Source organism: Gobio gobio, assembly GCF_949357685.1.
Source record: "Gobio gobio genome assembly, chromosome: 19".
In the NCBI taxonomy this organism is placed as follows: domain Eukaryota; kingdom Metazoa; phylum Chordata; class Actinopteri; order Cypriniformes; family Gobionidae; genus Gobio; species Gobio gobio.
In genome coordinates, this window is record NC_137112.1 from 35,722,254 (window position 1) to 35,749,833 (window position 27,580).

General features: G+C 37.0%; 1 protein-coding gene across 1 annotated transcript; it reads right to left on the bottom strand.

The window, feature by feature from the left end:
- Positions 1-1,522: 1,522 nt before the first annotated feature.
- LOC307143236 (constitutive coactivator of PPAR-gamma-like protein 1) lies at positions 1,523-27,414 on the bottom strand. The gene is made up of 17 exons (XM_079844606.1): positions 26,655-27,414; positions 24,858-25,104; positions 21,158-21,240; positions 20,186-20,314; positions 18,260-18,350; positions 15,934-15,998; positions 15,603-15,856; positions 15,010-15,094; positions 13,812-14,021; positions 13,553-13,724; positions 10,906-11,155; positions 10,616-10,730; positions 9,296-9,505; positions 7,536-7,725; positions 5,482-5,623; positions 5,074-5,170; positions 1,523-3,387 (listed from the first exon to the last, which is right to left on the bottom strand). Exons 1-17 carry the CDS (start codon positions 27,126-27,128, stop codon positions 3,088-3,090), a joined length of 3,114 nt encoding a protein of 1,037 aa, XP_079700732.1. The 5' UTR covers positions 27,129-27,414; the 3' UTR covers positions 1,523-3,087.
- Between the last annotated feature and the right edge of the window lie 166 nt (positions 27,415-27,580).

The following is a 27,580-nucleotide window of genomic DNA, read 5'->3' on the forward strand; positions in this document are numbered from 1 at the left end:
GCAAAAGGGGGTTGTACAAAGAATTAACATCAGGGGTGCCAATAATTGTGGGACACATGATTTCAAGTTTTAGTTTTTTTCTAAATGTGTGATTTTTTTTTACCACCAAAGTAATGTAATAAAATGAAAGGTTGGATTTTTGTCTTTTTTTGCATTTGGGTTCTATGTTGTTTAAAAAAAAGGAGAATTTTTAGAAGTCCACGACCACATCTTAAACAGGGGTGCCAATAATTGTGGAGGGCACTGTATATAATGTGTATATATATATATATGTGTGTATATACACACACACACACACACACACACACACACACACACACACACACACACATGTATTATGTAACCCATGCATAAACATATTTATTCCTTGTCTCACTTTTGCTTCTATAAAAAAAAAAAATGCATGTTTTATAAATTCAACTATGTTGAGGACTTGTACCATTTACATATGCAAGTTGTTTTTTTATTATTAAATATAGCCAAACATTACACAGATATAGCAGAGATATAACCTGTTCATTATGGAATTATTATTGTGATACAAGCGAACCATTTTGAATATCAAAATTATGCATTATACTGGCACTGTTTAAAAAAAAGAAAGAATTAAATTGTCTACCAGGCAGGCCATATGGCCGACAAAGGTAAAATAGATATCTAAAGAGATTTAGAATCTCAAAGTCATAATTATATGTCATAAGAATATTTAAACGTTTTGCTCTGGTACAAGGATGCAAGTTTCCTCTAAATACATTAAAGTGTTGATAAAATACACAAGTTAAAAAAATCTAAATGGGAGACTGGCAATATGATTGACCATCAAAACTGGTGTCATTCTCTATTTGTTGCAGATTTCTTGGCTCATGCGGTGAATATAATCGTATAAGCAAAATATTTTCTTTCTGACCAATAAGTGCCGTCCCAAACTGCTTTGGGGAACATTCAGGGAAGATCTGATGAATGGTTCTAAGATGAGTTTGAAAAATGCATAAAAAAAAAAAAAAAATCAAATAGCAGAAAATGTAGTTGGCTAAAACCATATGGAGTCGGCTGTGTTCACACACAGAAACGCAAGTGCACATTTGACCTCTTGGTGGTGCTAGATGGGATTAGCCACCAGTAGTGTTCAGACTTTCCACCAATCAGTGCTCTAAATGTCACATCTTTGTATGGTTCTCAGGGCTACCATAAAGTCAAAGCCACAAAAAGAGGAAGATGAAACTAACAGTTAAATAAGTGCTTGGCTCGTAGAATGCAAAAATAGGTCAAAGATTATATTGTTATATAAATTTTTACATATTCTACAAAAAAGTTCTCAATTAATAGAACATTGCCGTTTTCATGGAGCAAAAACTAAAGTCTAAGAACATGACTTCATCAGCAGGGGGCTGAAAACATCCACATGTTGTTGCAAAGCTTACCACTTTTAAACTGTAAAATCATGAAAAATGCAACCTATAGTAAAAAAGTTTGATATATTAATGAGCCGTTAACATCTAAAAACACACACGCGCACACAGAATTATTCTAAAAGAATAAAGACTTTTATTAAGCATTGTAAGTTGCATTCAATTTCCTTCAAATACATCACACCACAATCCATCAACAATCACTCAATCCCAACAGTAGTTCATTCTTTTACAACCCGTGAGTTAGGAAGAAACTCCGATCAACTTACATCAAGGTAACCTACTTAGACTTGCGGCAGGGGACTGAGGGGAATACACCATATTTCTGATCACTAATGTGCAATGAAAAGCATCAGGAGGATTAGATGGAGAAGTAATGATTCTTGTTTAGAAGTACGTTTATAAGTTCTGAAAACACTAAAGTAAACATCAAAATGATTACAAGTGTACTTGCTTAGGCTAAACTCTCAAATGGGAGGGTCGAATGTTTCGCATAACTGGTTCCGAGCTAAGAAAAGGGGGAAGAATTTAAGATTTTTTTCCAAAGATTTTTGTTTTTTCAGAGATGGTATGCTAGTATGAATGCGGAAAACAGCAACAGAGAACAATAATGTATACAGTGATGAGTACACCAGGATTAACAATATTTAAAGTGGCTAGATAATGTTGGAGTAAATACAACAGAGGTCAATAAATCACAAAAATAATAAACTTAAGGTTAGCGCAAATCAGTCACTGACTAACAGTTAACATCTTTTATAGGACTATTACTGATTATCAGCCTTTTCAAATTTTGCAGATGGGCACGGTATTTGTAATGAAGGAAGAAATAGGACAACATGCATTATAACTACACACCTTTTTTTTTCTTTTAATCGTGAGCCATGCAGAAAGTTCAGCTGAGACAGTTATGTAGCACTAACGTGCTACGTTTGATTCAAGAAACCACATTGTTTATCACTGATGCATGGCATTTTCTGACACGGAAAGAGACGTTGGTGTTTTTTCAAGAGCTCGTTTGCAACTCGTGAGATTTTTCTAACCATTTCTTGACATATTACCTATAACCGCTAATGTATGACATATTGAAATCATCAGAACTTAAGATGCTGTAGTAATACTAGTTACTCAATGTCAAAACAACCGCACATTGGAAACACGAGTAAACTCACAGTGATGCCACGTGAGAAACGCACTCTCTCTTTTTCAAATCGTGAGTTTTAGGATCTCAAAAGATTAAAAAAAAGCATTTACTGTGACGATACGAACTCAATTACAATGGCAAATATATATATATGGTACTTGAATCTCAACTTACTAAAACTAAAAGACTGGCAAATGAATATCCGTATTCCGGTTTCTGCATTTCATCGAAAAGTAAAATCATTTCATGTCACCAGTTTTAAAACATGTAATATCACTGATGAGGGAGAACACGTCTTTCATCATTAAACTGGTAAGATTCTCTATTTGTTTGCTTGTATATCTATGTTTTACTGAGAGGTATCCTCATCATTACTTGTGGCTTTAACTCGCTGACATATTCAAATATTCGTAAGTCCTCATTTATCGCTTTCGGAGAGGAAAAAATGTACACCAACTGTAGGCCTTCCATCCTTCCAGATATTCCTTAACACTTAACCTTCCATCAACCTTCACCCTCTCTATAAAAATAGGTTTACTCTTCTGCTTGCAAGACAGCGGCACCCAGAGCTTCATCTCTGTGGCCCTCGCCGTCTTCATTTAGTGCATTTAAATGAGGATTGGTATTGCACATTTTAGATTCGTTGCTAAAGGCACTTTCAGGTTGGTTTGGAGCCCTGCTTTCCCCTTCGTTCCCATTGAGCTGGTCTGCCTCTTTACCCTCCACTAAGCCGTTCTCTGCTGCATCTTCTGAGGGTGGTGTTTTGGTCACCAACTTGGGCTTCTTTCTGTCTTTTATCTCTTCATTGGTTGAAGCAGCATATGCAGGCTTGCTCTGTTAAAACCATTTTTTAACGTCAATGTCCATCAATCCAATCAGTCAAAAAATAATAATTAAGAATAAAAATTACGACATTACTGATGTTTGAAGAATAACCACACAATGCATTTAAACAATTTAATGATATGTCCCAGGACATGTGACCCCTGGAATTGATGCACAACCATTCAGAATTTTGATGTTGATTAGTACGATTTTTTTTAAGTTTTTGAAAGCATTCTCTTATGCACGCCAAGGCCGAATTCATTTGATCAAGAAAAAAAATATTGTGAAATATTACCATTTAAAAGAAACATTTTAATTTATTCCTGTAATGGCAACCCTGAATTTTCAGCATCATTACTCCAGTCTTCAGTGTCACATGATCCTTCAGAAATCATTCTAATTAGCTGATTTGCTGCTCAAGAAACATTTCTATAAAAAATTTTTTTGTGAAACTGACGCATATTTTTTCAGGTTTCTTTGAGTAGAAAGTTCAAAAGAACAGCATTTATTTGAAATAGAAATCTTTTGTAACATTACAAATGTCTGTCACTTTTGATCAATTTATTTAGCACTTTATTTTACAGTCCTGTTATGCATGTACATACTATATACTTATTGTAGTAATTACCATAACTGGGTAATCACTAGGTACTAGTCCTGAAACTACCCTTAAACCTAATCTTAAAGGGATAGTTCACCCAAAAATGAAAATTAGCCCATGATTTACTCACCCTAAGTCATCCGAGGTGTATATGACATACTTCTTTCAGACGAATAAAATCTGAGTTATATTAAAAATGTTCTGGCTAATCCAAGCATTATAATAGCAGTAATAGTTGCTTTGTTTTTGAAGTCCATAAAAAAAAATGCATCTGTCCGTCAAATAACGTGCTCCACGCGGCTCTGGGGTGTTAATAAAGGCCTTCTGAAGCGAATCGATGCGTTTGTGTAAGAAAAATATCCATATATTAAAAATAAAAATTCTATGGCTCTGCATCAGCCGTCCCTGCGCCATCACTTCTGGCGAATAAGGTCAAAATACCGGCGTGATCATAGATATATACATAGATCCCTCATTAGTGCCGGATAGGTCGAATAAGGCATCTACGTATATATATCTTTGATCACGCCAGTATTTTGACCTTATTCGCCGGAAGTTATGGCGCTGGGAAAACTAGATGACATTCGTCTGAGAAGAGGTAAAAAAACAAAACAAATACAGTGCGGTTTCTCGAAGAAACCGATCGTTTTGTGTCTTAAGACATCAATGTTTCGCCACGAGCCACATGGTTTAATAAGGTTTTGTATGTCTATGTGTTTTTACTGTCATACTCTAAAATATCCCCATTGACATGCATTATACGACTATCACTGCAATGGTTGAAGTTAAAAATCTTCATTTGTTTTCTACTGAAGAAACAAAGACACCTACATATTGGATGCCCTGGGGGTAAGCAGATAAACATAAAAATTTTGTTTTTGGGTGAACTATCCCTTTAATCCATGTCGTTACCTTATATTACCCAGTACTTTTTTGGTAAGTACATTGAAAGTGCATGTATTGTAAAATAAAGTGCAACCAAAATTCTTTAAAAACTCTTATGGATCCTACACTTTTGAAAAGCAGTGTATATGCTCTTGTTGTTTTAAAATGAATATATATATATATGAATACAGTATGAATATAACATTCACCTGGAATGATCCCTGACTCTTGAACCCTCTACTGTAGTATTTGGTTCCTCGACCAAAGGTCCTTATAACAGGAGTAGATATCACACCTCTCGGACGACTGTTTAAAGAAAGGTAATACATTAATTTAAATGAATGAATTAATGAATGAAAAATAATAATAATAATAAAAAATAAAATAATAATAATAATATATATATATATATATATTTATATTTCTGCAACAGAGACATACAAACAGTAAGTCAATTAGAAATAAACAGTACTGCCAAGAAAAGTTTACTAACAGTAAATATAAATGTATTCTTGGAATGTATGATATAAGAGGACAGAAATACAAACATTACAATGGGAGAATTTATTTATAAACAAGCAGTTTTAAAGAAAACTGACTGGATATTTCATGCTTACCCTCTGGTTGGTCCACCAACTGACACCACCTGTATGGGAAACGAGGCTCTTCCTCTTCCACGACGACTACCGGCCCACTGACCCACCACTGTGCCTGCAATCTCAAGCTTACCACCCTGTGAGGGGATGGCTTGAAGGCCTACTTCAGAGGAATAAAATGAACAATGTAACTTTAAGAACTCTGAAGAAACTGCACCCTTAAACGTTTAAATAAAACCGGTTTAGCTTTTTCCGCTAATAGTGTTTATGACAGCGACGTACTTGGAACCAGATCTTTGCAAAGAATCGGTTGACCAAGTTCACAAAACCACTCTTAGGCTTTTCACACTAGCTCATTCTCATTCTAAACCCTCGGGGAACGGAATCCTGGGTTATATTGTTTCACATTTCACACTTCTCATACTTTACCTGGGTTAATTAATCTGGAGTATTCATAGACCAGTGTTTCACACTGTATTTTCCTAAAACCTGGGCTAACGTTCTCATTTGCATATTTGCAATGTTAGTGTCATTGATTGGATGCCTCTGGCATTGCGCATCTTCATATTATATATTGCCGACAGCTATCAAGTTTGTCCTAAATGGACTTTTCGGACTACTAAATGGCAAGAATTAAGCGGTCTCGTCTTCACTTCAATCGACACGTTTTCCGTCTGCATATGACATTTTTTCCCCATCAAAGGCTGAAACTACTGTTTATACAATGCACTGTGTTTCTGTGACTTTCCAAAGCACGTTAATATGAGGAATGCGATTGGTTGTTTGTTGCTAATCATCTAACCATAACATTCTAACACTGAATTATTTCACATAGGGCTGTCCAGATACCAGATTTCTCACTACACTGTTATCGTGGTCAGAAGAATTCACAATAACGATTTATCACGATATAAAAAAATAAATAATGCTATCAGTCAAATGGAAATTAAAAAGAAATCGTTTTATAGTGTGATATAAAGCGATAAAGGCTATTATTATGCATTATAAATATACATTATCCTTATGAAAATACCCAAGATAGCTAGAACACAAATAAACCATAATACTGGTTGCAATGGTGCGTTATTTATCTTCATGTTTAATCAGTCAACATGTCTCTTTCTGTGTTCTCTTTGTCCATATTAGGGATTTCCTAGAACTTATTACTCATGAAGCCCAAAGTATACTTAGTTTTTGTTTTTATGCATATGCAAGCGAACACACACAGTAGAATGCATCGCAAAGTATACTTTATTTGACTCATACTCGTACACAGCAGGCGTTCTCTGCATGCGCAGTTTTGAACATTCTCTCGCTGCGAGTAACAACCCACTGGCAAAAAAAATCAATGTGTATGTGCGACCTGACTGTACAAAGTACGTGCAGTTACAAAAATCCAGCAGTTGCACGTATGATACGCGCATAGTCTTCTGATGACAAAATTCGCGTCACGCGGACCGTACGCAGAGTCTCACTTGTGGACTTTCTGGGCGAGGGCGCTCTCCAGTGTCAAGTATGAATAAAACAAATTACATGTCAAAGTTTAGTGCTCCATAAAGCTCACATTGTCCTATTTTGGGGTTTAAAAAAATACTGCTCTCTAAAGATATTTAAAAGTAAACATACGGTAAACCATACGTTTTTATCCGAATGTGCACACTTTTGGACTAAAAGCCTAAACAAAATAACTATACACGTTTGGCATCGAAATGCGAGGTTAACAGTGCAAAAGGGGAGCTAACCCAGCTCCAGAACAGGGTTTCATAACCCCGGGTAAAAGCATTGCTAACCCTGCTTCTAAATTACAAGTGTGAAATGTGTCACTACGCAGAGTTTTAAAGCCGGGTTTAAAACGACGATTACCCAGGGTTAAGCACATTGTGAAAAGCCTTTCAGTAATTAATTCATCTCCTTTACTACCTAGTAATAACATGGCTTACATGGTATTAGCATGTTACTTCTAAAAGAACATTTGTGTTCAAACATTTCACATCTAAGCTACTAAAACAATTACTAATGAAAGGGTGTTTGCTATGTTGTTAATGTGTACCAACCAGTCTAGCAATCATTCTTACCAGGCATGCCCCTGCCTCTACACTGCAGTGGGGGCAGAGGAGGTGGAGGGTAGAAGGTGCTGTTGTGGGGGTAGAAAGGCATTGCGTGTGGAGGTGGAGGGGGGAATGCGAGGGGCTGGTGTGGCCGAGAGAAGTTCAGACCCTCCAGGATACTCTGACGCATTTTCTCCACCTTGGCAACTAGCTCTGTCTAGAGACAACAAGAGGACACGTGTACATTTTAAATAGGCTATAACTCTGGATTGCAATTCTAGACTTACAATTTTGTCTTTGCACATCTGAAAAAAACGTAATGTGACATTAGCTTTCACATTAAAAGATTACTTGAACCGTACATCGGATTACACCTTAAATTCTGTGGATCAATGATTAACAATTAAGTAAATATTACAGTATATATTGAGCAAAGCAAAAAATTACAGTAAGCTACAGAACCATAAATTAAAGTTCACTACAGACTGCAAGCTCAAAAACGTAGTATTTCAGCTCCAAAAACATCTTTGTTAAACAATTAAAAGTAGAGAAAGGTATATTTGTTACTTGTAATATAATTTATATATTAATTATTATAGATTTGGTTTGGATTCAGTGTTTGCAAATATAGAATATGTGAGAGCACCTCTGGCTGATGTCTTAATATATAACATGCTTAATATAATTTGAATGCATTTTATAAATACATTACCATTCAAAAGATTGGAGTCAGTAAGATTTTTTAAAAATGTTTTTGAAAGAAATGCTCACAATGGCTGCATTTATTTAATGAAAAATACAATTAATATTGTGAAATATTTCAATGTAAAAATTTACCATTTTAATAAATAATTCATCTTCAGGATTCTTTGATAAATAGAAAGTTCATTTGAATCAATTTAATGCATCCTTGCTGAATAAAAGAAAAAAAATCTTACTGACCTCAAATGTTTGAACAATAGTGTATGTATGTGTGTGTGAAAAAAACGTTACACATAATTACGCTTTTTGCAAATAAATAAATACATGCATACATATTCTGCCAAGTCTATATGAATGGGAAACAAATCCCCCCTTAAAGGTGCAGTGTGTAATATTTAGGAGGATCTATTGACAGAAATGCAATATTATATACATAACTATGTTTTCAGTGGTGTATAAAGTCCTTACATAATGAACCGTTATGGTTGTATTACCTTAGAATGAGCCATTTCTCTCTACATACACCACGGGTCCCCTAACAGTGAAGTCACCATTTTGCTCCACCATGTTTCTACAGAAGCCCTAAATGGACAAACTGCACTACAGAACGCTAGCTACTCTCTGCTGTCTCAGACGACGACATCTTTGTCCTGTGTTGGCCACCGTAGCTTCTCTATGTGCTTCATAAGGGAGGGGTGAGCGGGGGCGGTTGAAATTCACAACCTCACCACTAGATGCTGCTAAAATGTACACAGTGCACCTTTAAACTAAATATGTTAACTACAAAGAAAAAAAGAATAATAATAATAATAATTGACATGGAATTACTAGATTGATTGACAGACGATTTCTAATTTGAAGCCTCAGGTATCAATTTATTATCATTAATGAAGTACCAAAGGCTGATTGTGTATCAAAGCCAAAATTTGTTCCGATCCATCCCTAGCACACAGTTCTATCATCATTCTTTTCTGCTGTAATGTGTCCGTTTAAGTTCAGGTGTTAGGTCGTTCTGTCTGTAAATCACGTGGCTTTTGAACCTTTTCTGCATGTAAAAAAAAACACTGTTGCCATGCCGATTTTACCTGACCGTCGCAGAGGTCAATGAGTGGGGCCTTGTCTCTGTTGGCCCGAATGAGTTTACTCTGGAGCAGCTTGCCGTCAAAGTACATCCACGGACAGCAGTGTTCCCAGGGAATCGGTTGCCCGCACACGTCATTGGCAAACAGTGCCATATCCACTCCACTCATAAAAAGAGCAGCTACCTGAACACCGCGTGGATCCAGGTTATCAATCTGGAGGCGAAAGATGCAGTGACAGTCAAACAAAGCTCTTAAGGTTAAATAAGCAGCTACATGCTAAACCACCCAGCAGATTACAACCCCCTCTCCCTTCAGCCAAAGCACAAAGCAAGCAGGAACAAATCGTAGTCTATCCATACATTTAGACTAATGCACAAACCACACCAGCCAATTCACGAACAGCCAGCGAGAGCAACCAGCAAAGGCAGCAGCGAAGCAAAAAGCGCATATAGATCGACAGAACCGACAGACACGGACAGACACGACACAGCAAGTGTGGATGGTTCACGTGTTTTTATGAGCTCACACACAGCAACACAGACTGAAATGAGCAGGAAAAGTAAACCATCTACACAAAAAGACCACATTCCTAGCACTCAAGTTGCTCAAATGTCATGTCTTTTCCCGCAAAACCGACTATCAGATGAAAACATGCTTTTAAAAAGCATTAAGGCCAATCAGTCTGACAAGCGTTCTAACAAAATGAGAAGTGTCCAGAAATATACTTAAAACCTCACTTTTTGAAACGCAAGTGGCGAATTGCTTTAAATACATTTACATGTAAACATATCAGATTATTAAATAAACTGGAAAAACCAGAGCCGGTTCAAATCAAATTTAAATGTGAAACACATATACATAAGCTTTAAAACAAATGTATTATTTCAAAAGACTAAAAACACTTAGTTTGGATGCCAAAAAATGAGTTCAAACTGAAAAAAAATCATAAAAAGTCATAATGAAAAAAATTATCATTTGTGAATATTTTGTACTTGAATTTTTGGATGCCAAACAATTAATTCAAGTATAAATTTTTTAAGAAATACAAAATGCGTTAAACTCTGCACAAATAGCTTTGCGTAAAAAGGATATCTGCGGATATTTTACATTTTTATTTCTCATATTTGTATGACAAAATTGATCCAAACTTTTTTTTTACATTTTTTTAGAGATAACAAATTAGGCTCCGTGTACAAATTTTTTTTGTGAATATTTTTCTTTCATGTCATGTAGTTGCATATGCCTTGATGTGAGCAGGCCTTTAATTTGGGTTTGTGGGTATTCACTGGACGCTCCTCGTGCAACATTCTCCACATAAATCACCTTCAGGTCCTGCAGCTGGTCAGGCTCATAAAGTTTAGGAGAAAGTGCTTGAGCTAGGAAAGCGTCAAGTTCGTTACGACGCAAAATTCTTACTCCTGGCCATTGTAACATAAACCTGAATTAAAACACAAAGGAGTGAAATATTACAAATAAACAAGAGCTGATACTGAAGTCCCTTACTGCATTGGTTTAAGCCATTTGGGAAAGCATTTAACACAGTATTCTACCACGTTTTTTTTTTTAATGTCTTTCCAAGACTTTAGAAACAGAAACGGTGTTTAGATGCTTACCGTAGTACGCAACAGAGCACCATGAGAGGTGTGGGGACATTGGCAGGGTTCAGCATAGCTGGAGTGTCCGACCTCATGCAGGCCAGGAAAGCCCTCATCCTCCGGTTCTTGTCCTCTACTGCCTTGCCCAGCCAGAGTTTCTTCAGGTTTGGGCAGGTCCACTCCCGGAAGGGAAGTGCCTCAACTAGTTCAGGTGTGTGTGGAGATTTGCCTTTGTAAGCAGCCCATTCTTTTATCATCACTGTTGGATCTACAATGTCACAAGACAAAAACACTGTTTAGTCGGCAGATGTGACTAAACATCAAGAACTAATTGGCTTAACATGATGTTTAACAACATATATAGCATGTAAACAAATATTAAAAATGTGATATTTTAATATATATTTATTGGAAAATATCCATATTTCCTCTTATTGGTGGATCATGAGTAATGTAGGGCTGAAACGATTCATCGAGTTACTCGATTACAAAAATCCTCGAATTCTGCCTCGAAGCCTCGTTAAATTCCTATGACGCGCACTATACGCGCAGGGATCTGATTCTCACGGACCATTGTTCAATGTTCAGGAAGCACACCATAGCGCGTGATACATTTTGAATTTAGTTGGCGCGATGGAGGAGAGTAAAGATGTCCATAAACGGAAGAGAATGTCTAAAGTTAGGGTTCATTACATTCTTAAAAAAGAAGAGAACAAGATAAAATGTGTCTTTTGCAAAGTATACCTGGCATTCCACAGCGGTAGGACTTCAATGGAAACGTAGCCTAAGCCTATACATTGATGTTCGCTGATTTGAATCCCATACTGTATTTGTAGCGATGTCGTGATGCGGTTTGACTAGATATGGTGTTTAGCTTTGATGTTTTTAAGTAGTAAACGTATTCACGTTCGCAAGATAGTATTGAGTAGAGAGTATTGCCTTAAAAAAGAACCCCTTCACACACACACACATATGCGCGCTCGTCTCTCTCACGGGCCAGTCAGACCAATCGCGGCAATGCATCACATATGCTTAAACCTTTATGTAGCCACGCAACAATAATTTCAGCATTCACTGTATACACCGGGACGTGATGTTGTGACGCGATTTTTCGAACGGATGCTTCACCTAAAATGCACCGCAATGCAAGCCAAATGCAGCATTCTATTGAAAATGAATGTATGTATTTCTGCCGTACCAAACTGCAATGAAGCAACTGGTCTGACTGGGGCGTCACTCTTCCTCACGCATGGCACGCGTACACACACACACACAGGTTGCTAGGTTCCCATAGCAAATAGGCTCACCCCAGAAATTATATATTATTTGTTAGTAGTCTAATGGCAAATGTTGCAGGTGTAGAAATCTACATAAAACAGATATTGACTTTGATGTCAGGGCTAGATTAGAGCAGGAAACCTGTTGTGCATATTAATAAATTAAATTGCTTTTCTTCTTCATTTTCGTTATGCATTATTTGTTTTGGTTGTTTAAAAACACACACCAATTTTTTATCCGATTAATCGATCGATTAAGTGTTAGATTAATCGATTACAAAAAGAATCGATAGCTGCAGTCCTAGAGTAATGCAGTTTTTTCCACTGTGAATTCTATGGAAGCATATATTGTTAATCCGAGAGCTCATAATAGCTCTTACCTTGACAGTAATTTTTCTAATTGAATAAATGAATGGAATGTTTACATCTGAATAATGGAGTTTTCCTGTTCTATTTTCATATCTTGTATACTAATTTCCACTGAGGGAAAAACATGTCAGCATTAACAGAGCTAATATTAGTTCTTGAATAATGCTAATTATTGAAATAAAATTGCCTAGATACGACCTAGAATAACAAGCTAATGTCAACACTCAAGTGCACTACTCTGTGAGTAATTAAATAAGCCAACAACAGGCCCCTGGAGAGAATTTAAGCAATAAGAGCAGGGTTGGTAACTGAGAACCAATCATTTCAAGTACGTTTGAATACTTGAATGCTGGACCAAACCATCTGATCAAATTCCCTAATTTTCAATACACATTTTTCAGTTTTCAATTAACAATTGAGGAACATGCAAGATTCGAACAGTAGCAGAATTATAAACTGACTTAGGGGAAAAATGTGGAAAATTTTAATTATGACTTTAAATTAATGCAAATTCATCCCAAGTGTAAATATTTATCGTAGGTGAGAAGACATTCAACATTCCAATAACTATTTAAAATCTTTTAGTTCGATATTCTACATTTTTTTTAACCTTTTTATAAACATCTATTAATTAAATTTCTGAATAATACCGTTAGGGAAGATGAAAAAAAAGTGATTTTTGTCACTGATTTTTTTATTTGCTTCCATTATTTACAAAATGTTGGGTTTTTGGTCAAATTGGTAAAGGTCTGGCTCATGAATATTAATTACAAAAATACTGATTGTTCCAAAAAGGTTAGGTAATAATATTAGCAACACAATATTAATATTCTTCAAATTTTTTTGGCCAAATTGCCAATAGCTTACCAAAATTCAATGTTACTTCAAAAACATATAAAACTAGTGTTGGTACATAGATTTAGATCAAAAATACTCTGGAACCACAGGCAATTTTTCAGTTTTCCTTGTTAGTGATACTTCTTCCGGTTGCAATTTAGCGGTTTAGTTCTGTTACTCACAATCTGGGAGGCGATTTCTCCTCATGGCGAGTCTCTCTGCCTTCTTTTTGGCCTCGGCCAGGCTGAAGAGCACCCCGTAAACATATTGACGGATTGGCCGGTACAGTTGCACCGCAGAGGGCAGGTCTTTGTTAGCTTCATCCTCAATGGTGACAGATAACTTTATCTCACCCTGCAAAAAAACAACCATCAAACACCGTCAATCATAACAGTTTAACAAGAACAGTTACAGCTGAGATGCTGGTACTTAAAAGTTGACCTTGGTAAGAACATGGTAGATGTACGGGTACATGAGGCCCGTTTTGTGTCTGTGCTCAGCGACTCGTAGCACCTCCGGTGCCACCATTGGTAAAGGGGGAGTGGTAATATCCATGTGATTTCTTGTTGGCATCGAAAGGAGGGATGGAATCTGGGCATTGACCCCTACGTGACCTCTGCCCACAAGGCCTTGGTTTACAGGGGGATCAGACTGGAAGAGAAATCAAAGAATTCACTAAATGGATATAAAAATATTATATCAAGATTACCTATCATCTTTTTAAAAGGTTATAATCTTTTGACATAAAGCTAAAAAGTAGCGATCGACCGATATATTGGTTTCCGGATATTTAAAGGGGTGATGAATTGAGAAATTAACCTTCATTTGAGCCTTTGGTATATCAAAGTTCATCATGACATAAGAATATCCTGTAAGTTTCAGAGCTTAAAACGTCCTTGTTAGTCAAAGAAAAGCTTTTATAGACACCAGGCCCAGAAAACGAGAGCTCTCACAATATGTCGACCACTGACGTCATAGAATTTAGAAGCACCGCCTCAACCCCACCCACCGACTCGTGGAGCTAAACGGGTGAAGTCGTGTTCAGCTGTTCAACTTGGTGCTCCAGCATGGCCACCGTATGTAACTTTTAACACGATCCACACGTTTAAAACTCCTTAAATTATATTACCGTTTGCTATATAACAAACATCTAATTAATTACAGCTCTGTGGAAATGAAATTATTATTATTATTATTATATCTCAGTGAGAGACGTTCTGTGTAAATGCATAAATGAAAAAAAGCGCTCTTCCTAAATCTAGACCGCAAAAACATTATTAATAATTCTGATAACGTGCCAGATGAGATGGACTCGTATTCCAGAGAATATTCCAGCGCGTTCCGTTCTCTTCACTCTTTAGTCTATTTAACAACACATAAACCTTTTAAAACGAATGCGCATTTATGGTGAGTTGATCTGTCATTTATTTATGTTCCCCATTTGAAAACATTAGACTTTGTAAATTGATATTGCCTGTTGTTAATATGCTGTTGTTATAAATAAAAAGATGCAACAGCATTCATGTTAAAAAAGACACTTTATTTACAGTGCACAATGAATAAATAAATAAATATCGGTTCTATATATCGGTTATAAAAAAATCTATATCGGTCGATCACTACTAAAAAGTAGACCTACTTTATTTTGGTCCCCATGGTCTCCTTCTGGGATGTTGTCCATCTGGTTTCTCTGTTTGTCCCATCCCTTATGGTCACTTATATGGCTGCATTTGAGAATGAAAGGAAGCACTGATATTAAAATTGTCGGATACCAATAAGCCAATATATACATTTCATGTTGTGACTTAAATAATTGGCCAATATAAAAATTCCACACCATTTTGTCTAAATAAATTAAAATTAAATCACAAATTTAAATCAATCGTTAAAATAATACAAGTGAATTTAGGCATCATCACATTACTATGTATGGTACAAAAAAAAAGGACATTAATTTTGTAATTTACTATTTTAACATTTAACTGTGTTATTATATTATTAGTGTTATTAAAAGTCTTAAATTTAAGTGGGAATAAAAAATTTGGGGATATTTACCATATACTTTCTTCCTCTTACTAATAATATCCAATATTAACAGTATATATAAATAAATAATAAACCATAAAAATAATGGTAGTAAGCATCAAAACAGTAACTCTACCCACAAAACGTGGGTTGCTATTTTCGAAAGACACATTTCTTGCATACAATCCCTTGTTCTCGGTTACTCACTTGGCAGTGGAGCCCGTGTTTTCCTCGTTCTCTGAGGACGAGGATGTGGACGACGTGGTGAAGAAGGCTGGGTCTGTGTGGTTGGAGTTGCCATGAGCCGGGTTGATGGGAGACAACCTCTCGTAGAGCGGCGTGTGCTCCTTCCCATCACTAGGAATGTTGCTGTAGCTGTTCTGTTCTAGGAGCCCTTTACCCGACGGATCCGCCTCATGGACAGGCTCGGCCAACGGAGGGCCAGAATAGCCATGATGGACCTAGAAGAATGACCAAAAACATGTATTTGTCAGTCTGATGAGTGAGCATGAGTCCATAATGGTGAAATGGTACTCACCCCAGGTTTGCCTGGAATGTTAAACATCTGCGGTGCTGCTGGCACTCCCATCTGATTTGGTCTGACTGTGGGCATACAAATGTAAAAAGTCTGGTTCAATCTCTGGAGCAAAACTTGGAAAGAAAAACAGCCATACTGAGAAAAGACCAAAAATCCCTAACTGCGATTCTTGCTATACCGCACATCCACCCACCATAGAAACTGACCTTGATGCATTCAAAATGTGTGTAGGCACAGAGATGTATTAAGGTTTATGAAAGCTCTTGCGGTCATGCCCATTCCATTCCATTCTATGCAAGCTTGTTTCCACCACAGAACAAAAAATGTAATTGCGACATTTTAAAAATAACACAATTCTGACATTTTAGTCAAGTTATAAACTCAATTGCATCTCATAGTTTACATCTCACAAATTGTTTATAACTTGCAAGTCATACTTTTTTCCCTCAGAATTCTGAATTTATATCTTACAACTAGGGACGCAGCTAGGGCTGCAACTAACGATTGTTTTGATAATCGATTAATCGGATAAAAAGAACACACACACACATTAGCTATGGACAAAGTAATCTGTTACTGTAATTTCTTTATCCTGTAAATAGGCTATAAGAAACGTCTTACATTTAAATTCAATTACACACCGTTATCCCTTTTCAGTTACTACTCTGATAAAATACATGAATTACATGTTGACTTCAATTTAGCATCCAACAGCAGATATTTCAAATAATTTTGGAAATACTCGCATGAATTAGTAACATTTACAGATAAGGATATAACCACAGTTCTCTATTTAGATCAGTGAATATAATCTGTAAAATGAACGTTTTGCGCTGAGGATGCAGATGTGCACGTATCTGTCAAAGCGCATGACAGGGTATGTTAAAAGCTAATGTATTAGCTTGAAGCTTAAAATAAAAATTTCTTATGTTTTTGGGCAGCTTGGATCCTTTCCCGCAGCAGCTCACGGTTTCCACTCCACTATTTCTAGATGCATTTTGTCCATAGAAATGCATTATTCAGTGCAGTAATTAATAATGAGAATCGGTGTCGATTATTATCGATTTATCGACTAGATGTTGCAGCCCTAGATGCACAGATATGAAAATTTTATATTTGAAAGCCAATTACTGATATATTGGCCGATAAATCTAAACCTAAATTTTTAAATAATATTTGAGAGCCTGATTACAAAAACAAGTGTATCACCATTAAAAGCCAAACACCATGTCCCAAACACTTCAACAAAAATCAAACATATACAGTACAGTAGCCTAGTTTGAACCAGTGTAAGTTTTAAAATTAATTTTACACTACTACTGCCAACTTCCCTTATCAAAATAAAAAAAATCTATTGCCTTACAAATAAATAAAGCAATGCCTAAATAATGCAAACAGGTCACTGGACAACATACTTGCGTATAAAGAATCAAAATGCATATGCCTTACTTAAATTCCAAATTGTAAGATATAAACTCATTGCAAGAAAAAAAAAAAAAAAGTCAGAATTGTTTTATTCCGCCATTGGAATAAAAAAAATAAAACAGGTAACTGAATTTTTATCCCACAATTCTGACTTTTGAATTCTGAGTTTACATCTTGCAATTCTGACTTTTCCCCTTTGAAATCTGTTAACATCTCGCAAATTTTTTTCCCCTTTTATAACTCTCAATTCTAAAGTATTTCTCAAGTCTGAGAATTGCAAGAAAAAAAGTCTGAACAGTGAAATTAAAAATTGTGAGGGGCAAAGTCAGAAATGTTTTTTTATTCTGTGGCAGAAATAAGCTTCCATAACATTTTGACACAATCAGAACATTTAAAATCATGCAAAAAGTCAACCTGTCTGAATTTGGAAAATTATAATTCTACAAGACAACCCCTCTAATTTGTCAAACACGCTCTAACTAATTGGAAGATGTCGTATCGAATTCTTCTATCGTCTCATAACTATCCAATTGACAGCATTTCAATGGACCTGTTGAAAGTTCAGGCGAGCTGAGGAGAGTTTTTTCCAGAATAGCAGCTCTCTGTGCGAGAGTCCTTTCTAAAGAAGCCTATTTGTATGCACAGGGCAGAGCGGCCATTCCAAGTGCACACAAGGTCTGAGGCAAGTGGGAAAATTTCTCACATTACCGCGAGGGCTGAGACTGAGAGAGATAGTTAAGAAAGAGACAGAGCGTGCCTCTAAAACCTGGCCTCAAACACAGACAGGAAAACATAACACCAGGCGAGTATTAGTAGACATGTCCTGCTCCAAGAATTTAACAAGCACGAACCAGATGCAGTTCCGTGAGAGATGAAAAATCAAAAATATTGACAATCTTACCTAAATAGGGGGGGAAGTAAGGGGGCTTGCTGGCTGTGGCGTAATACTCCACTGCTTTTTTGAAACGGACAACTTTGTCATCGGTTCTGGACTAGAATGCAAAACCACAGAATTAGCATACATTGTCCATAATTCTTTGTGGTTAAAGTAATAGTTCACTTAAAACTTTACATTTTCATCATTTACTTTCCCCCATGTTGTTCTAAACCTGGTCAAATTTATTCAAAAGTTTTTTTGAAAAAATATACAAAAGGTCAATGGGTTCCAAATGGTTGTTTTTCAATGCATGGACAAAAATAGTAGGGCTGCAGGATTTTGGCAAATTTTCTGATAAAACGTGTGATTAAAGCTCCAGTTTTGCGGTGCTTGTTTGTAGAGCTGCATAATTTAACTTTAAACAGTTTTTAATTATATATCAATATGACTACAAAGTAATAATAAAAAAAAAATTACAACTGTAAAATTACAACACTAATATTTATGGCACCCTTCTAATGAAGCTCGTTTCCGCCACAAAATAAAACCTTTCAAGAGATAATTGAGACTTATTATCTCGCAATTCTGACTTTAATTCTCAGAATTGTGAGATATAAACTCGCGATTGCAAGTTAAAGTCAGAATTGCGTGATATAAAGTCAGTCAGAATTGCGTGATATAAAGTCAGTCAGAATTGCGTGATATAAAGTCAGTAAGAATTGCGTGATATAAAGTCAGTCAGAATTGCGTGATATAAAGTCAGTCAGAATTGCGTGATATAAAGTCAGCCAGAATTGCGTGATATAGTCAGAATTGCGTGATATAAAGTCAGTCAGAATTGCGTGATATAAAGTCAGTCAGAATTGCGTGATATAAAGTCAGTCAGAATTGCGTGATATAAAGTCAGTCAGAATTGCATGATATAAAGTCAGAATTGCGTGATATAAAGTCAGAATTGCGTGATATAAAGTCAGTCAGAATTGCGTGATATAAAGTCAGTCAGAATTGCGTGATATAAAGTCAGAATTGCTTGATATAAAGTCAGAATTGCTTGATATAGTCAGAATTGCTTGATATAAAGTCAGAATTGCTTGATATAGTCAGAATTGCGTGATATAAAGTCAAAATTGCTTGATATAGTCAGAATTGCTTGATATAAAGTCAGAATTGCGTGATATAAAGTCAGTCAGAATTGCGTGATATAAAGTCAAAATTGCTTGATATAGTCAGAATTGCTTGATATAAAGTCAGAATTGCGTGATATAAAGTCAGTCAGAATTGCGTGATATAAAGTCAGAATTGCGTGATATAAAGTCAGAATTGCAAGATATAAAGTAAAAATTGTGTGATATAAAGTCAGTCAGAATTGCTATATATAGTCAGAATTGCATGATATAAAATCAGAATTGCGATATATAAAGTCAGAATTGCATGATATAAAATCAGAATTGAGTGATATAAAGACAGAGTAAACTCCAATTCTGAAGGAAAAAAATCTCACAATTCTGACTTTATAACTCACAATTGCAACTTTATGTCACGCAACTCTGAGAAAAAAGTCAGAATGGCGAGATAAAAAGTTGCAATTATCTTTTTTATTATTTTTTTCAGTGGAGGAAACAAGCTTCCATACTTTTCTCTTTAGTTGACAACAGATTAGTTTATAAGTGCTTCTCATTACAACAAGAAAATGTTTGGTGCATGTTGTCCCTAAATGCAAGTTATAAGCGACTTGTACTCAAAGCAGATGCAGAGATGATCAGATTATGAACTGCTTGTGTTTAAAAGAACAAGTTTAAAAGCTTCAAATTTACAGCATTTCTGATATGATAATCACTCTAAGCCATTTTGTGCTTTCGCCTTTATTCTAATTTATTGTGCAGCAATACATAATTTAATTTTTTCAGTGAACAATCCCTTTAAAAGTGCTACAATGGTGTGTTATCTTACCTGAGAGTGCTTGAATATGTCTTTAGTGATTGCGTCCAGATCATGGACATCTTGTAGGTTGCGGACATAGTCTGCCACGGCTCTTATGACGACATCACATGGAGGAAGAACGAGTTGGTGCGCGCGGACCTGGGTCAGAGAAAACAACCCATCACACCCCTAGCAAAAGCTCCTTCTGCTTAAAATGTGATGGGTGTCATAGGAGTACATATCTGACTGGGGTACAATCCGGTATGTGTACAAACAAACAGATATTAGGTTAATCAAGCTTAATTGACAATGGGAATCATAAACTGCTTAAAAAAAAGACCTGTTTTTGAATAACTACCAAGTAATTACTAAATATAGATAGGCCCAAACAGACATACGTGATACATGAGTTGAGAATGATAGCGACGAAAAGTGACTAAGCAGCACGCATGGATCTCCAAGTCAGGTGTTAAAATGGAGTAAAGCCCACTCAATTCTAACTCATGGTGAATCAATAAAGCCATCTGTCAAGCAACAGCAACACTGAGAGAAGATAACAGAAGGTTACGCATGAAGCCATTCCTCAGCTTAACCCTTTCCTTTATAGTCGCAGTAGTTGATTTACTTGGGCAAGATTCAAATGCTGGGTATTTAAACTAAAAGGGTACACATTGAGCACAATGCTGAAGAGATTTTGCATTGCCCCGATCAGTTACTTTCCAGACCACATTTCAATCTGGTTGTCAAGGAAACTGGTCACAGTGGCTTTTAACTGAGGAAATCTAATGAGAACTGAAGTCTTTATTTTTGCAACCTTTAAACATTTACAATGTCAATATTAGAAAACCTAGAGTATTTGGAGCTAGACTGAATGCACATTTGCTAAAAATGGTTCTCAAATAGCTATTTGGCCATTAAGTGCTAAGTATTAATGAACATAAGCTAAATGTCAAGCGAAAAAATATATGCAGAGACCAAAACAAATGTAATAAGTGGCTTTACCTTCAAGGATGCTAAAGGGTGTTCAGGACCAAGTAAACTCCAGTGAAAGGCAGCCAAGTCTTCATCAGGCAGTATGTGATTACCTTCAAAAATAGCATTTCGTTTTATATGATCATGTATTACAGAAGTACTAACTTTTTACACTTTTTATTGCAGCTGTAAAACCTTAAAAGAATGATTTGTGACAATATTGATAACATTTTAGCAATTATCTCTACATGCTTTTCCCCTGTAAAATAGAACGCTCTAAAGAACAGCATTTATTTGAAGTAGTAATCTTTTATAACATTAAAAGTGTCTTTACTGTCACTTTTGATCAATTCAATACAGCCTTGCTGAATAATTGTATTTATTTATTTTTTTAAGTGCACCTATTATGCTATTAAAAGGTCAAATTCTTGCTTTGGAGGTCTCCTACAATAGGTTTACATGCATCCAAGGTCAGAAAGCACTTTAATTCTCTCATACACTGCACATTTCCTAATTTCTCAAATGGTTTGTTCGAAAATTTAGTCTCTCTAAATCCCTCCTTTCTGCGATCCTACTCTGCTCTGATTGGTCAGATGGCCCAATAATCGACAACGAATTTGATTATCGATTAGTCGTGTCTGCGCGCTAGGGCTGCATGATTAATCGAAATTGAACCGCAATCACAATTTGGGTTATGAGCGATTGTGAAAACGCAAAGGCTGCGATTTTAAAGGGTAACTAAACCCTAAACCAACTTTTTTTAGTTAATAATCTGTAATACTGGGGCTTTATTAATGCTGTTCATTGATTCGAGTAAATGTTTTGACATTTGAGTATAAAGTGTTTTAATTCTATAAAATATGGTGTAAAACCGCCAAAGTGCTGCCCTCTTAAGGTTGAACGATGGCTACTGCAGTTGAATTTTCCTATTGGACGTTGTGGTACATCGTGACGTAGGATGGTACCTCCAACGGCTCACTATCCGCGCCCCTGGCACGAGCTCACCACGCCCTCAGAAATGTTTCCCCCAATCACATGATGAGAACAGCTTCACTCCAGTATGAACTGTCATGTTACATGAAGTGGAAACATTATGAATGAAACTGACTTGACACTTGCTTTAACATTGTATTGAAGAAAATACGGTTAAATAATGCAGTTGTCTGTACACGTCAGGCTTTTCTTGCGATATTATCGCCGTCTGTTATGTGTACAGATCATTTTCATACATGAGACGTGCTTTCAAACCCTGACACGCAAGTGGTTGCCGCGGACGCGGTAACAAACAGCAATACTGTAACGTGCTGGCGTATATAGTCTAACTTATTTGAGGAAATCTGTTTATAATAGGCTTTTAGGTCTGAACAGCTCTGCTGCTTCACTAGCATCGTCGGCATCGGGAGTTAACGCAGTTTGAGCCAGCGGCTCGCATTGATAAGGCTCTGGGTCTGTGCCTACAGACAATTCACCCTCCTCCAATTCAGGTGAAGGTAGGAGAAATGACCGCTCTGTTGCAAAGCTGGCGTCACTCCAGTCATTCTCCATCTTTGCGACTCGAGAGTCAGACAGCTGTCAATCAACCCGTCACTGCAGGTCTCAGGTGCACGCCCTCCGCTCAGCTCCACCCTTGGTTCGTCCCCTCTGTCTCCGCTGGGCTCTGCCCACTTTTCCAGCATTTTTCAAAATTTGCCAGTGGGTGGAGTTAAGCTCTGAGCAGGGGTTTAGTTACCCTTTTTAATGAAATAAATAAATGCCCAGTGTGTCAGTGAAGAGCTCTGTGATCAGTAGTAAACGCTGCTCCGCCTGAAAGCACTGCGAGTTTGAGTCACCTGTAACGTGCGTTTGAAAAAAACAACACGCGTCAAACATCTTCACAAACTAGTAATGTGAAGCGATCATAAACCTGTTGTACAACAAAATACAACGTTTAATAACAGGTTTTAACTCACTTCATATAGTCAGTCGAGCTGATGTGGCTTCTTATCACAGAATGTCAATCAGCACTGCATACTTTATTATTATGAAAATACCCGAGAAGGCTTGAAGAACTCAAAATACACCATATCTAGTCGCAGAAGTATTATCTTCATGTTTAATTAGTCAAAGCATTTCTATCTTCGTTTTCGCGAGCTTCACATCAGGGATTTCCTGAACACTATAACTTCTCTGAGGTAAATGTGGAGTTTCTGCTCGAGGGCGCCCTCTGGCTTCCAGTATGAATTAAACTTTTGGGTAGAAAATAAGAAAAGTAATACTTCTAAATAAATTGATATGACAATCCATATGTTTTTCTTCAATGTACAGGAGTTTTAATCCCCACAGTGGATGCATAAGAGGCTCATATTTCATATTAAAGACATAGACTTTAAGAAATTGATATCACAGATAAAAACCACAGATTTTTATAATATATATATATTTTTTTACAATAAATCCTTAGACCTTTCTAATGATTTTTAGTCATAGGCTGTCTGCATACTAACAGGTAACCCATTTTTTTTGTAAAATACATTTTCTATAAAATATTATTATTATTATACTGTTATATTTATTCTTAAATGCTCTATTTTAAATGTTTAATAATTAAAATGTTATTGTAATAGTAATATTTCTTATTTTTATTTAGCAATAATAATCATAATAATTATTATTAGCCATATTAATATATAAACACAAAACAAAAAAATAATGATCGTATTTTAAATTGCAATCGCAATTTTAACCAGAATAATCGATCGCAATTAGATATTTTCCTCAAATCGTGCAGCCCTTCTGCGTGCTGTGCTCGGAAAACCAGCCAGTCACGGAATAACCCATTTCTATGGGAAAAAGGGAAAGGTACATTATCCGAGTTGTCCGAAACATTAGAATGCTTTGCATTTATAAGCTCTTCAAACAAAAGCATAAGTGCTACCGCGTATTGCCCTGTCGTGCTTTGACAGATGCGTGTGCTGTTTATTGCCTCTGACACGTTTTCCTCAGCGCATGGCTTACATTTTATGGTTATCTGTAAATCATGTTAGAAAGGAACATTTCCATTTTGCATATTTTGACATCAAGCAAGTCTTGTTAAACTCCACTTTGAATGACTTGATGAATGAGCACCGGGGGGGGACATGCGTGTTAAATTGAACCCTTTTTTGCTTGTGTACAGCATAGCCTACATAGATACATTCACTATATTTGTTTTCATATTACGCATTGTTTGGAGGACAGCATTGGGCAGGATGTGGAATAACATTGTTTAAAATAATACCCATTTTTAATGAATCGGATTAATCGAAAAATAAATCGACAGATTAATCGCTCATCAAAATAATCGATAGTTGCAGCCGTAGATTGTACTACCGCTTACAGCAAGTATAGGAAACAAAACGCCTATTACTATATCTTAAATTTCAGCTGTTTACACAGTGATACGAACAGTTACAACGGCGTTGGTTAGTTCAGAATTTATTCTTTTATTTAGGACGCAATAACCTTATTTGTTGTGCAATTTGATCTTTAAAACTTTGCAGACCCTTTACATCCAAAAACAGCTACACACTGCATGAAACTACTGCCCCAACCTTTGTACAAAGGTAATGCAGGACTTAATTTTATCCATGGGAAATGATCAGATGGAATAAAAATTTAAGTTAAAACATTTTGTCTTTAGAAAAACATTCACAATAAGACTAAGAAGATGTATTAGGGTGAATGTAGGTGTCATGTTGACTCGAAAACCTACCTAAAAGTGAAGCAAAAATGACAAAACGATTTGGATTGAGATTAAGTTGCTTGGCAACTTCGTGCATCAGGTATTGGCTGGTGGTGAGGCTTTTGCCGTTGCGGCTGAGTTTGAGAGCATGGGCACTGAAGTAGTACGGGATGTTGCACAGGGCGTAATCAGAATCATAGGCAACCAGGCCATGGAACCCATTTTCTCTAAATAAGGCAATCACTTCCTGGTGATGATCCTCGATGGTCTGGACAACCTGAGTGAGGAAGCAAATTACAGGAAGGCTCATTAGAAGAACGAAAACAAATTTACATTGATGAGATTGACAATACTGAAGGGTTTCGCAGATTTCCATGAAAGGATATGTGGCACGTTTAGTCTAGGAAATGTTATTTCTAATTGCACCACATAATGGCTCCTCTGTCAAACACTTTAATCGATTAGCACTATTTGAAAGAATCAATGATGAGATGATTCTGGGCTGTGATGTGAATTTTGAAACTATACACTGAGCAACAGGATGTTTGATGGCCTTTAACTGATAGGAAAACAAGGCTTGACTCGTGAGCAAATACATTTTTATATCCATCATATTGCACAGATTCTGGCTCACATTTCAGTTTCTGAATTGATCCTATGTTTATGAGAACAGGAGATAAGCAGATAAGAATCCCAGTAGTATAATTTTCCATGCCTGCCTTAATAACAATAATCCATACACAAACACTTTTGCTGAAAGAAGGCCAAGAATCTCGTAAGTCATGTCTCTCTTCTCAGAACAGGGCCCATAAACTTAGTCTCAGCCTGTACGGCTGCTAAATCTCAGCAGAAGTGACGCAGGAGAGTGTGCAGCCAATAACAGAGCAGTGCTTACTATTTCTGTGTCACAAGAGTGTGACGCAACAGCCAATCACAGAAAAGAAGAGGTGGCGCTTCCTTTTGCCAGCACAACCTACATCTCCATGGCTTCATTTCTGCATTCATACATAAAGGCATGTTTTTCTTCTATTATGAGAGGTTTGTCTTTGGTTATTCATGTAAATGGTTATTAATGTAGATATATAGATAACACTTTTCTTTATATGTAAAAATATTGAATAAATATTTAAGATTTTATTGTGTTATTATTTATATACCATATTTACTTTTTAATATGTCATTAATTATATCATTTATGCTTCGTTTTCAGTCAGTTAATTGTCAGTGTACTGCCAACCTGTACAGCTGGCATCTGTGTTCACCAAATGCCTGTGGAAATGAGATCCGATCATCCCACCAGCATGTCCTACAGATTTGTGTCCAAGACCCAGCACACCCAACCCATGTATTTATGTTCCAACAAGTTGGATCCCTGCTTAAAAAAAAAAAAAAAAAAAGCTTAGCTGATTAGCTGGCTTGTAGGGTGGTTTTAGAGAGGTTTGGGGCAATCTGGGGGAAAATCTTAAACTAGCTGCCAATCTTGGTTCTAACATGTTTGTGTAAGAAATCAATAGAACATGTAAACCAGGGTAAGGCTTGATTTATATCTGAAGAATACAGTTTCACTACCTTTCAGTACCTTCCCTTGGTCTACTGACAGGTTTCAGATAGATTTTGTAAACTTTTCAACTTTGCCAGCCTGTGAGACCATCTTAAATCAGCTAAGACCAGCAAACACTTTTAGGCTGTTTTTGAAGAGAAATCAGTCTAGGCCACCTGCTAGCTGCCAACCCACTGCCTTGTAAGACGAGCACTTGCTTGATCACTTGATCTGGGTCTGGTTCTGCTAAGCTAATGGCTGCATATGTCCAAAACACAGCTACTCACCCCGATGTGGAACCTGAGGAGCGCCAGGCGGATGCAGTGGGCCATGCACACCGGGGGCAGGAACCAGACCTTGGGCGGCGGGGTTCCCTTGTTCTGGATGTGGCTGACGATCTGCTGGGCGGTCTGCCTCTCGTTCACCTGTCGCTTGACCCACTCGTGGAGACGGCCTTTCTCCAGGGCGCCATTGAAGCACACTAGCAGCTCGATGTTGCCGTTGAAACAGGCTTTGGCGAGGGCTGCGAGGTACCCAAGCATGTGGTTCCACTGGCCTCCGCTCACCCAGTCGGTGTAGAATCCGCCGTAGAGCCGGTGCAGGCAGTTCTCGGCGTCAACCAGCAGCCGGAGCGGAGTTTGAGGGGGTCTCTGCCGGCCGCCGCCGACCAGACTACCCCGGGCGAGCTTTTGAAGCTCCACCGGCACCACGGCATTGGGGCAATGCTTCTCAATGTATTCCTGGAAACCCTGCACACCCATGACTGTTGTTTTACAATATGATATCTACTGTTGAGTAAGAACGTAAAATTGTCAGGAGGAAATGGAGAGAGAGAGAGAGAGTTGCAGGCAAGCAGCCTCTCCCGAATGCTGAAAACCGGACTGAAGAATATTGCAGCTGATGTGATAGTTGATCAATCGAAAATCAATCAAATCGGAGATGCATCTGTAGTTTTTGGTGAGTTGTTTTTTGGTTCATGGCTGCTAGCCGCCATGTGCACCCTTATGGAGCCATGTCTGCGGTCTGGATGTATCTGGTGTGTAGGGGAAAGAGAGGAGAGGAGCGACGCAGGGCACGTACGGTCACACCGGAGGAGGAGTCTGGAGTTCAGTGGGCGCGGTTCTCTTGGAGAACTGTTGCATGTTATGATACTCTTGCTATTATAAAACGTAGCCGAGTACAAATATATTTCTCAAAAAAAAATTTAAGTTTA

Bases quoted from the DNA above. Each gene is read 5' to 3' on its own strand.
- LOC307143236 (XM_079844606.1), bottom strand. From the start codon at position 27,128: ATGGGTGTGCAGGGTTTCCAGGAATACATTGAGAAGCATTGCCCCAAT. The intron at 13,725-13,811 runs GTCAACTTTTAA...GTTTTTTTGCAG, and splicing joins TCTACCATGTTCTTACCAAG to GGTGAGATAAAGTTATCTGT. The intron at 9,506-10,615 runs GTGATTTATGTG...TTTCGCCTCCAG, and splicing joins ACCAGCTGCAGGACCTGAAG to ATTGATAACCTGGATCCACG.